Below are 13,821 nucleotides of genomic sequence, written 5' to 3'. Positions count from 1 at the left end.
ACACACTCCTTGCCTCATTCACATTCATACATCGTCTCATACATACTCTTCTATTATTCTGACTCTTGACATGGCCTGACTCAAGTATCTGATTGGTCATGTCGTATCTTCCTCGCGCGTCCCTGACTTCTGCTACCATTCACATCTGCATCGAATATTCTCCTTACACTCCTTTCTTTGCTCATTTTCTCATCATGCCCAAACCATCTAAGCATCCATTTCTTCATCTTATTCATTTTGCTTACATCAGCATTCCACTCTTTACTCTCTCCTCATTTCTTCACGATCATACATGGTTTTACCTCACATACGCCTCAGGGATCTCATTTCTACAGTATTCAGTCTACTTTCATCCTTTCTCTGCCAGTTCCATGCCTCACTTCCGTACATCAGGGTAGGTACCAGCACTCCATTGTGGACTGCTAATTTCGCTTCTTTGGATAATTTTTCATTAATGGAGTCACCTGCTTTTACCCTTCTTTCAATATATCTGTCAGCCTTCCCATCTCTCGTAAACATACTCCCTAAACTAAATATACAAACTCATCCACCTGCTCCAAGTATTCCTCATTCACAGCTATATTGCATACTGTTTCCGTACTCTCTCTTTCAAACACCATTACTTTAGACTTACTTACATTCATCATTAACTCCAAATTATCATTATCATTAACACAAAAATCAAAAACAAACTTTTTATACATACAAGTAGACCAGGTTTATGGTTAAAAATGATTATTCTTATATTAGGAATAACTTCCTGTTTGGTAGAATGAAATAAAAAATATAATTTTATACTATAACTAAGATTATACATAAATTACAACTTAAAACAATATTTAGAGACCAACTTAAGAACTTTAAAAAAAAAAATTTTTTTCCTAAAAAGTTTATATTCATAATCTATTAAACGATAATAGTGAAGGGTACACCCTCGCGTACAAAGAACGTGTTTTCTCAATTCAAAACCATAAATTTCCTATGAAATCATAAGATTTGTAAGTACATACATATCTAACTGCTTACTTAATTTTCTAATAAATTTTTTTTTTTTACAACAGCAATAAAACCAGGCAAAATCTTTAACCGGAACCGGAACGTTACCACCGAATCTACAGACAGACAAAATGCTAAATGGTCGATTTAAAACCGGTTTTCTACATTTCTGTGAGAAAAGTGTTCGTAGCGGGCGGCATGGCCTTGTTTTTTTTATATTTATCGCACAGTTTTCACAGATTGATGAAATTTTGCACACACAACCTTCAAAATAAAATGAAGGTGTTTGTTTACTTACGATTTCTATAAAGCTTTTTAAATCCTTTTCCATCTCTTAAAACGGAGTTTTGTACGTCTTCATGATTTTTTTTTGCATTTGACTTTTGTGTAAAATAAGAGTAAAATTAATAAAACCATCTTAGCATTTATATCTGCAGTTAGTATTAAATTATATTATTCAAGAACATTGAAATATATTATGTTGTGAATATATTATTATACAATTGTTGTTGCTTGGTGTATATAGGTATATATATATATATAACAATACATATCTATTGTTGTACACATCAACATATATATGTACTGTTGCATACATCACCATCACATTACATATTTGTATATGTATTAATTTATTTTTTTTTGCCAGCCGGGGAATTTAACACACGACTCTTGGGACCCAAACGCAATGTCAACTCTGCTACCGGGGGTAAAAATCGATAAATGTCTCCTTTTTACACTAATATATTTATCGATTATTGAGAAAAAAATTAAAGAAAGTAAGGCCGGTTTTCTTGTAAGTACATGATTACTCCATCCATCTTCCTTCTGGAAATTGGCTTAGCCGGATCAACTAAGCAATTATTTGCGCTCTGACTCGATAACGGTGAGGGATTTAAATTGATGGATTGTCATATTAATACCATATCGATCAAAATATTACTATTTTGAGTCTGCTTATCGATGCAGTAACACCATTATTCAAGTGATAAGATACATCGTAAATAATGAGGTATCATCTCACTTCCACTAAAGCCGACATCACCAATTACAAATACTGTCGGCTAGATTATGTACGAATATATTATAATCTAAGACAATTGGAAATACTAATACCATATGGTTTAAAAGATAAAATTATATAATTAATCTATGTTCATAAGCGAAAAACATTTCAAGAAATAAGGGTTACTCAAAGTTGAACCGTTTATTAGACTAGATACTTTTTATTAACATTTATTTTGCCATAGTTGTCTGCATCTTTATTTTGTCAAACATGTACATTGTACATTACTAGCGTAAATCTGCAAAAAATCACGGGATATATAAATTTTAAATAAAATAAAAATACCAATATAAATTATTTTTTAAAAATAAATGTTAGAGTTGAGAATTTAACCCCGATTAACTGTTTGGAAGGCTGACAATTGTAAATATTGTAAGAACGGCGGCATAAAGTCACTTTTTGTGCTGAAAATATACGATTAATAGTATTTGAGCATATTGGAATGTTGTGAACATCACCATCATATCACCGTTTATCCGTGAAAAATCATGGGGTAGTCACAGAGGCGCTATTGTTTTACTAATATTTGTCGAAACGTGGGACCGAATTCGGTAATTTCCGGTCGTTCGGCGTCAGAACGGTGGACGTCAAATTAGACTAATTGAGGGTAAAAATGTAAAATAAAACATTTATTTGGCTTCGCGTCTCATCTACATATAATATGTAAATCATTGAGGTTAGTCTGAGTTTTCGACAAAACAGTGTTCCAATGGCGAAAGCAATAATTTTCTATTATTAATCTTATATTATTGTAAATAAGTGTGTCATCGCTTGTCTGAATTTTCCATACAACCACTTCCAATTTAAAAAATCAATCCTAAATCAAAGAGTTTCAGACAGAAATTATCATTTTTATTTACAAATAATGATATTTAAACAAAACTTAGGACTCGTTTTTTCACGGAATTTGAATGATTCATCAAATTTCAAAGTTAATTTTTAAGTTCTATTATGATAACATTATTGGTAGTTGCTTCAGAAAACTGAAATGAAACAACCCGTCCTTAGTGTAGATGCCTATTTTATAATTGATTTTTAATAAATTTAATCCAAACACAGATATATCCTACCGAGTAAAAATGATATGCCAAATAACGACTCCTAGGCCCCAGGCAGGTCAAAGTTATTACGTATTTGTTCAAGGAAGTATTACGACATTTTAAAAGATTGACGAATCTATCCAAAAGTATGATAAAATTCACTTCGAAGACCACGACCATAAATAAAGAAAAACACAAGAAATGCTAAGTTGGCGTTTTTCGAGATCCAAAAGTCAGATCAATATTTGCTTAGGTTTCGAATACCTAAACACCGAAATTTGTTTGGTCATCATGAATAAATTTTAAAATTAAATAATAACTTAATAACCATAATTACACCGGCGCTGAAGGGATCACCAAACAGTGTGACTGCACAATTTGGCTAATAATAATTTAGACTCGTTTGGTCGCCAGTGTAAAACAATAAATTCACGTACAATTCAACCACTCTACCATCCAGGGCCATTGTATCAAGATTAGTATAAGACAAGGAGGATTGCTTTTGTTCGCGCAATATATATGGGATTGTTAGGTATGCATCCACAGGCTTAATGGACAAGTGTAATGTCAATACCAAATCCTGCAAATGTCCTACCTACCCTTTTACCCATCCCAAAATGTCACCATATTAAAAATATTGTTGCGACACATGTGAAATCTGACAAGTGGTGTCAGTTGCTTATCAGAGTTCGGAGTGATAATTAATATCAGACAGTGCGAATATACATATAATTTGTGAAGTGAAATCAACTAATACTCCTGGAGACGTGTGATAGTCATCAACGGGTGAGTCCATCTTTCCTGCATTCCAATCTGGGCTTATCTTGTGCTCCAGAAGCCCAGATTTATACCTTTGATTATTGCACTGTCCATCGGGTTTGTCGGATGCATATATCGTCCCATACCTATCATTCGGAGTAGTTTGGGACTGGTCCTTTGGGCGTGTGGCATATCACACCACCTCTAAAATATATAGTGGAGTCGCAGCTTCGCGACACCATTTTTGGTTCTTTCGAGCCGGATTACCAACGGGGTATTTAAAATTAACATATTTAAAGTTATAAATAAATATTATTTCCTCTTTATACTTTGTTAATTTGTATGTACTAGGTTGCATTTGTAATTATTGTTGTGTTTAAATTCCTACATACAATTAATCATGGCGACTAGCGATAGTACTCAGGATATTAAAATCAAGTTAGTAGAATCGAAGATTAATTTGATGCATAATCGTGTTAATGAATTATACGAGAAAGCGAAAAGTATTGCGGACAGGGAGACGAGAAGTTCGGAGGATTTTCTTAAACAAACGGTTAATATAGCTACATATTATGCACAATTTAACACATTTTGTGATGAATTTCATACACTTCAGTTGAAAAAGGATTCAAATTACAATATGAATTTCGATTTATGGAGTAAATTCGAAAATAAGTACTGTTTTGTAGTTTCTATACGCGAAAGCATTATAGCAAAGCAAGATTCATCACGCGATCGACAGAAGTTAAATAATTCACCATTAATTAAGCTCCCACCGATCGAGATGCCATCGTTCGATGGTAATCAAGAGAATTGGTCGATATTTTATGAAGCTTTTAAATTAAACATTCACTCAAATGAAAATTTGAATACGTCGCAAAAGATGCAATATCTGATAGGGAAACTCCAAGGAAAGGCGTTATCAGTTTTTGCGGGAATACTTCCGAACGAACAAAATTATTTTTTAATTTGGGAAGCTCTCGAAAAGAAATATCAGGACAAACGCGTGCTAGGTACCTTTTATCTGAACAATATTTTGAATTTAAAATTATTGGCACCTAGTAACCCAAATGAGTTAAATAATTTTATCGAAAGGTTTGCGTCTTCCATAGCTGCACTCAAGGAATTAGGTATTGATGACCTAACCGATTTTATAATATTACATGTTGCACTGAAAAAATTAGATATACAGTTGGTGCAAAATTTCGAAATGTCTATACGGGAGAAAGCTATACCTACATATACCGATTTAATAGAATACATTCGGTCGCATGTCAAAATCCTAGAACGAACTGGGCAAAATGATAATAAAGTTGTTAATAATAAAAACAAAGTTACGCATTCATTCGCTGTGGTCGAACCGAAGTCAAGTAATAATAATCGTAACAGGTGTCGGAAATGTAATCATTCTGATCATGTTGAATTGTTTAAATGTGAACAATTTAACGAATTAAGACCAAATGCTCGCTTTCAGTTTGTGAAATTAAATAATTTATGTGTAAACTGCTTAAGCGATAAACATAAAACTGTGAAATGTCCATCTAAATCGGATTGTAGAATTTGTAAAAAACGACATCACACCGCTCTGCATTTTGAGAGCACGGTGAATACTGAAAGTCAATCGAAAAACGAAGCCATTACATTAATAGCGCGTAATAATAAACATTATAATAATTTTTCTGCGGGTAATATAGCTACGAATGTACTACTGTCAACCGCGCAGTTATTTGCTTATGACAATAAAAATAATCAAGTAACCGTAAGGTGTTTAATTGATTGCGCCTCGCAACAAAATTTAATCAGTTTAAACACTTGTAATGAATTAAATCTTAAAATAATTCCTTTAAATAATTCAGTAGTTAAAGTGTTGGTTCAGTAGAGACACCAATATTGGGACAAGTTGCGTTAAAAATTAAATCCCGCGTTTCAGAAGATACTTATAAAATTAGTCTATTAGTTGTCGATAAAATAACTGATAAGCTTCCTACACAACATGTTGACACAAAGTCATGTGAGCATTTAGTGGGTTTAAACTTAGCGGATGAATCCTGGAACGTTCCATCCGATGTTGATATCTTATTAGGTGCACAGTTATTTCCATATATTCTGCTGGGGAATAAGGTTTTATCTAAACATAATACGAATGCACCACCGGCTATACAGACAGTATTCGGGTATATTGTAATGGGTGAAATACCTACGTGTACGCCGGAGGTTTCGTGGACGTTCGGCCCCATAACCAATGTAGATTTATATAATGCGTTATCCAAGTTTTGGACGATGGAAGACATGCCTATTAAGTCGTTGATGAGTGCTGAAGATGCAGAATGTGAGAAAATGTACCTCGAGTCAGTCCAACGGGATGAATCGGGAAGGTATATTGTATCTTTACCGTTTAAGATAGATCCTAATAATTTAGGTGATTCGCGCCGTGTTGCGCAGCGTCGATATGAATATTTAGAACGGAAATTTAATACGTCGCCAGAATTGCATTGCAGTTATAATGAAGTAGTTTCTGAATATCTGGAAAAGGGATATATGAGGGTTGAAGTTCCGTCTTCATCTAATATTGATGAGGGATATTTCATTCCCCATCACGCAGTAATTCGTAAAGATAAATCAACAACTAAAACTCGTGTTGTATTAGATGCAAGTACAAGGACCAGTTCAGGGTTATCACTTAATGATATTTTGTATACAGGTCCAAATTTGCAATCTAATTTATTTACACTTTTAATTAAATTTCGCTTATTCGCTGTAGCATTAACCGCAGATGTTAAGCAAATGTATCTACGTATAATGGTAACGGAAAGCCATCGAAAATATCAAAAAATTCTCTATAGATTTCACAAAGATGAACAAATTGGAGTTTATCAATTTAATTCACTCGCGTTTGGGTTGAACTGTTCACCATTTCTAGCAATGCGAACTATACGGCAGCTAGCGAGCGATGAAAGAAATCGTTATCCGAAAGCGGCGGAAGTTGCAATTAATGATTTATATATGGACGATTTTGTATATTCTGTAAATACTATAAGTGAAGGCATCACTTTGGCTACAGATTTAATGGCGATGTTCAAGTGTGGAGGATTTGAATTAGTCAAATGGTCGAGTAATTCTCCTCATTTACTGGCCCAATTACCAGAGTCGCACCGCGCGACAATGGATTTTTCGGATAAATGTAGCATTTTAGGATTAAAATGGGATCCGATATCTGATTGTTTTCAATTTATGATATGTCCGACGGAGGAAAAAACTATATGTAAAAGATCAATTCTTTCCACAATAGCTCGTTTATTCGATGTATTAGGTTTGGTTGCTCTGGTAATTTTATATGCCAAATTACTTTTACAAGAGCTGTGGTTAGAGAAAGTAGGATGGGACGAGGAACTACCCCAAAGTATTGTTAATAGATATGTCAAATTCAAGGAAGAATTACCGATGCTTTCTAATTTATATTTACCTCGATATTTGGGAGTAAAGGAGGACTGCACGATAAATATTATCGCCTTCGCAGATGCGAGTATGAAAGCATACGGTTGTGTAATATATCTTCATGTCACGGATAAGGGTGGCAACACTACAATGAATTTGATATGTTCTAAATCCAAGGTGGCCCCTCTGAAAACAGTATCGCTCGCTCGATTGGAATTATGCGCAGCGCTTATTTTATCTAGACTCGTTAGATCTATTATAGATACTTATAGAAATCGCGTTTCGATAAACGATATATTTGCTTTTTCAGATTCAAAAATAGCACTTTCTTGGATTCACTCGTCCCCGCACCGGTGGCAAACTTTTGTAGCTAATCGAGTTAGTGAAATTCAGGAAAATTTACCCGCGAAACATTTTTATCACATAGATGGCGTTACCAATCCTAGTGATTGTTTATCACGAGGACTACTGCCTGCTCAGCTGGTCGATCATTCTCTTTGGTGGCACGGTCCGCCCTGGGCTGCGAACCCAGTATCCGAGTGGCCTGTCGAAAGATTTTCCCCCTCACGAGAGGAGGAGAATACTTTGGAATTGAAAAAATCGCATACATTTACGATAACGTCAATAGAGGAAAATTCTCCGATATATAATCTCACTTTAAAAATTTCCTCATGGCCAAAACTGCTGAGAATTGTGGTATATATTTTACGATTTATGCGAAAGTTATCACGCTCAACAGTTATAAGTTCCACGGAATTAAACATTGCTGAAATGAATGTATTAAAAGCTTTACAGAATAGGTATTTTAGTGCCGATATACAATTAATACAGAGGGATAAATTATGCTCACCTTCAATCCGAAAACTAAACCCGTTCTTAGATCATAATGGCTTGTTACGTATAGGTGGTAGATTAACAAACGCGAATATACCTTTTGAAAACAAACATCCAGTACTTTTGCCAAGACAGGATCATATTGTCGATATAATTATAGACTTTCACCATCGTGTGAATTGTCATACTGGTGCACATCTCCTTATGTCAATAATTAGACAGCGTTATTGGATCTTATCGGGGAGAAATCTAATACGCAAAAGAGTACATGCTTGTAATTTCTGTTTTAAAACTGCACCTTCTAATATTATACCGCTAATGGCAGATTTACCTACAGCTAGAGTTCAGGAAGCAAAGGCATTTACACATACGGGTGTAGATTTTGCCGGACCAATAAATATAACCCTTTCTAGGCGTCGTGGGGTAAAAAGTCAAAAGGCATATATATGTCTATTTATTTGTTTAACAACGAAGGCTATACATATGGAAGTGGTATCAGATCTAAGCACGGACAATTTTTTAAACGCATTTAAGCGTTTTCTATCCAGACGCGGACCGGTTTCATGTATGTACAGTGACAATGCGACAAATTTCATAGGCGCAAAGAATTGTCTGGATGACTTATATAATTTTTTAGAGGCAAATTCAACTAAAGAAGTTCTTCGCAATGAATTTAACATTCGGAGAATTGAATGGAAGACGATTCCACCCCGCGCTCCTCACTTTGGAGGATTATGGGAGTCAAATATTAAATGCATTAAATCGCATCTGTATAGGGTTGTGGGTACTCAACTTTTATGTTATGAAGAGCTTCTCACAGTTCTGACACAAATAGAGGCTGTACTTAATTCACGGCCATTATGTTTATTAAGCAGTTCTCATTATCCAGAAGCTCTTACTCCGGCTCATTTTCTGATGTCTACCCCGATTCAGCATCTACCTGCTTATGATTTGACTAATGAACGCATTAGTCTACTGAAAAGGAAAGAGCTTTTGGACCACCTCGTTCAATCTTATTGGAAGAAGTGGCATATAGAGTATCTTCACTCTCTGCAGATGAGAAAAAAATGGAATAGTCCCGCGAATAACATTCTAGTAGGTACCATAGTATTGGTGAATCAAGAGGATGCGCCTCCACTTTATTGGCCGGTGGGCGTTGTTGAGGAGGTGTTCCCTGGTAAAGACGGAGTGGTTCGTGTCGCACGCGTAAGGACCCCTTCCGGGAACTTTAAACGACCAGTCGTAAAATTGTGTCCTTTGCCTACACAATAATTATTATTTCTTTATTTCATTATTTTATAAATTTTCGTTTTAACTTTGTAATATTAATAGCGTATTGATAAGAATATTTATATTTCATCTTACTTCGTTTTACATTTAATTCTTTACTTTATTTGAAAGTACTTAAAATTTCGGAAGGTACTTTCAACGCCGGGAGAATGTTCGCGCAATATATATGGGATTGTTAGGTATGCATCCACAGGCTTAATGGACAAGTGTAATGTCAATACCAAATCCTGCAAATGTCCTACCTACCCTTTTACCCATCCCAAAATGTCACCATATTAAAAATATTGTTGCGACACATGTGAAATCTGACAAGTGGTGTCAGTTGCTTATCAGAGTTCGGAGTGATAATTAATATCAGACAGTGCGAATATACATATAATTTGTGAAGTGAAATCAACTAATACTCCTGGAGACGTGTGATAGTCATCAACGGGTGAGTCCATCTTTCCTGCATTCCAATCTGGGCTTATCTTGTGCTCCAGAAGCCCAGATTTATACCTTTGATTATTGCACTGTCCATCGGGTTTGTCGGATGCATATATCGTCCCATACCTATCATTCGGAGTAGTTTGGGACTGGTCCTTTGGGCGTGTGGCATATCACACCACCTCTAAAATATATAGTGGAGTCGCAGCTTCGCGACACCAGCTTTGTTATTGAATAAAAGTGGTGCGATGATTAATTAACATTTATTCAAAACAAATAGAGCTAGAGATTCTCAAATAATATGATTAGCATGATCTCAAGGGGTGAGCGACAATTCGAAGAATTGATCACACGGAAGGAATTTTAAAGAAGCAATAATAGTTAAAAGTTCCTTACAAGTTCCTTTATAATTCTACCTTCAAAATGAAACCAAATTCCATTAACATTTTTATTATTAAGTCATTTTACAATTTTACTGAAATTTGTTTCAAAATTACTACCAAAGAAAAAGCAATTATAGTATTTTTTCACTTTAAATTATCGTTATTTGAATCCCCGCGTTTCACCACATCAAGGTACCCCAACAGAATACTCCCATCAGTTAAAATTCCCCACGAATTGGCAACCCTGTCACTTAATTCCAGGGTTATTCATAATAGAAGTCTTCTTGGTCGTAATAGAGTTCTTTGCTAAATAAGATAATTTAAAAAATCTAAACAAAACATGAAAAAGAATAAGATACAAAAAATAAAAAGAATATTCTAAACTTCTAAACTATTTTTCCCCATATTTTTGGCAGCTATTTTTTTTAATGATTACAAAGTTTTTTTTTCGGTATTTTTGCGGAAAACTAAAACCAAGCTCAGACAATAAAATTATTTAATAATCTATGATAAATGTGACTTTCAGACAGGATCATATTTTCTACGCAAAATAAGAAAGATAACACAAAAAAATAATTGCTTTGGAATTGTAAGGGTGATAATTCTCTTGGTAGTTTAGTTCTCCACTCTCATCCAGTCCGAGTCTCATGATCCTAGCGCTTAAGTGGGGTAAAACAATTTGGGTAAAAATGGAACCCACTCACCGTCTGGGGACGTCGCGAACACAAGTGAGTCCGGGTTCCGAGCGACCAGGCGCTTGATGACGTCAACTTGTTCGAAAGTCAGCTGCACGGCGTCCTTGTTCTGGGCGCTGCACGGTACGTATGCGGACCAGAACTAAAAATGAACAAAAAGATAGGATAATAATTAATAAATGTTTTATTTTCTTTCTTTTGTCGTTGTAATACGTTGATATCCTCACTGAGATCTTCCGTGCGGAGAGACATATTAAATTTATTTACGTATTAAAATTGAATTTTGTATTTGAATAACTTAAAGTTGATGAAAAAATATATTACATTAGGTAAGTAGAGTTGTTGAGTGGTTTCTTTATTTGGTGTGTGTTAACTATTTAAGATCTCACTATGTTTGTGAGCAGATTTTTATTTAAGTTTTAAATGTTGTGTTGCGTTTTTTTTAATGAGAGTGGGATTTTGATGTAGAGTTTAGTATCTAGCATTGCATAAATTTTTTTGGTAAATATTTGGGATAGTTGATTCACCTTAATTACTATAAAAAGAAACTGACTGCATTTTGGAAAGAAAAAAAAAATTGCCAAAATAATTTCTCTTGATGACATTTTCTTATGTTGGTATTCCTGATACCATAGGAGTGGCTAGAGTTACCATTTAATCTATGCAAATTAGGTAGTTACTATTTGGCCGAGCAATGAAAATAAAATAAAGGCATTTAGGCATGTTAGGTTAGGTCAGTATAGGTTAGGTTGAAATAGGATAGGTTAGGTTAGATTAGGTTAGGTTAGGTAAGGTTAGGATAGTTAAGGTTAGGTTAGGTTAGGATAGGATAAGTAACGGTAGGTTAGGTTAGGTTAGATTAGGTTAGGATAGTTTAGGTTAGGTTAGGTTAGGATAGGATAGGTTAGGTTAGTTTCGGTTACAATAGGTCAGGTTAGGATAGGACAGGTTAGGATTGAAAAGGTGAGGATAAGTTAGGTTAAGTTAGGTTAGGTTAGTTTAGGTTAGGATAGGTTGCCATAATCTGTGTTCCATGTATATCAATTCTCCAATTGGAAAAAAGTTTTTGGAGTAGTAAACGTACACCATACAGATTATTAGTCATCGATATAATATACCTAAACATATTTGATTGTAGGAAACAAGAAAACAACCTTATATTGAAATGAGAGCGAAACTAATATAATAAGGAGAAAATAATATCTTCTCTCTGAATATAATATCTCTGCATGATAAAAATTCTTTGTAAAAAAAAAGAAAATTAAGTATGTGGTGAATACTTGAATGCTCTAGAAAATGCAATGGTTTTGCTCTCAAAGTAATACGCTGTTCTTTTAAGGTATAATTGAAGGGAAACCAAGTGCCGGTAATCGGAGAACGAACTGGCAGAAAAACCTCCGAGTTGTTAGGAGCAGGCGGAGCGGCTCCCTCTTCACATGGACAAAAGCCGGGATAAAATAATACAACAATTTAAAAATTAATCTTCAAAATAATACCAAAAATTAATATTTATATTTTATTAATAACATTATATTTTATGAGCAGCGGTGTATTATTCGAGAACCTGGAAAGACAGATATTTTTACGCAGGAGATTAGGTAAGCTTGGCAAGTTCCATGATCTCAGCACAATGACATTTCAGCACACTTTTAAAAAGTCATGAAACAAAAGTAACCTATAAACCTAACATACGTAACCTATTTAGCCGAGTTTGTATCTTATCACTTTCAATGACTTTATATCACTTTTTAAAGGTGTTTTGAATTGTAATTTTGATAAGTTATCCGGTCACCATTTGATGTGTGGTACATAGGTACTCCAAAATTCGAGATAAAAATTTCGTAGTGATGAAGATAAAATAAACATTTAAAGTCATATTTTCTTTAATCGCAGTCATAAATAATAATGTTTTCGGTAGAGATAATAAAATCATATGTCCACAGTATTAAATCGGTTAAGTATTGCTTGTGGCTTTAGGGACATTTCAAAGTCCTTTCATTGCGATGAATATACATCTAGATAAGTTATCTAACGTCAGCTTAAGTTAGAGTAATCCAGAAATTCAATTACCACATTAAAAAGCGGCTCCATTTAAACCAAATGATAAAATTCATTAAGTCTATTAAGACTCCTTTTATTAAACATTAAAAGGGCGTGAATTATGTGTTCTGAGTCCTGAACAACATCCTTTTGCGAACAAAAGGTTTTCTATTCGAGTGACCTTTTTTACTCCTTTATCCTAGTTTCCCTTATTGAAGTGGGCCACTAAAAGGAGAAAAGGGTGCAAAGAAAACAGAACGAGAAACGCCAGCCCGTGGGAAATATTTCTCCAACAATAAAGAAAAATATGAAAATGGAATGTCATAATGGAAATGGAACGTTAATCGCGAAATGCGGCCACATTTCCTGGCCAACGTGACCGATGACATTTTTATAGGGAATTCCTAGAATTTCAGCGGGAGAGAATTTTTCAAATCAATTCATTCAGTTTTAATATCTCAATCACATTGACTGATCACTACATTTTCTCTTTTTGCAATGTTAAAGTTCACAAACAGATTAAGTAGTTTGTATCTATATCCAGATTATTATGAAGGTACTTTGGGTTTAAATGAAAGCAGACATTTTTATTAATTTATTTTTTTTGTTTTCAGTTTCTTTTCACCCCAACAGAGTGTTCTAGTGACAAGTTGAAGTGATTGTGGAATGTTTGTAAGTAAAAGTTAATATTTAGAAATATTAACCAGTAACTACATTATATGATATATCTAAAATACACTAAATAATGTTATATCTTCTCGAAAAGTGAACGTCATATTTTTTTTTTTGTTGGTATTCTACTTGAAAGCTAATATTTGCATCATCATTTACACCGAAAGTATGAACGCTAAATTAAG

The 13,821-nt window shown here is 34.3% G+C and overlaps 1 protein-coding gene across 1 annotated transcript in view; it reads right to left on the bottom strand.

The window, feature by feature from the left end:
- The window catches only part of LOC149412202 (dipeptidase 1-like), a 122,621-nt gene that overhangs the window by 98,314 nt on the left and 10,486 nt on the right, over window positions 1-13,821 (bottom strand). Inside the window, exon 4 of the mRNA XM_089645757.1 lies at window positions 10,934-11,066. Coding sequence (XP_089501883.1) covers window positions 10,934-11,066 — 133 coding nt within the window. The remainder of the gene's footprint in view (window positions 1-10,933; window positions 11,067-13,821) is intronic.

The sequence above is a fragment of the Hesperophylax consimilis genome, chromosome 23, assembly GCF_061612785.1.
Source record: "Hesperophylax consimilis isolate HC1 chromosome 23, BYU_Hcon_1.0, whole genome shotgun sequence".
NCBI classification, from domain to species: domain Eukaryota; kingdom Metazoa; phylum Arthropoda; class Insecta; order Trichoptera; family Limnephilidae; genus Hesperophylax; species Hesperophylax consimilis.
Note: the sequence above shows the minus strand (reverse complement) of the source record. Positions and strands in the feature narration are given on the sequence as shown.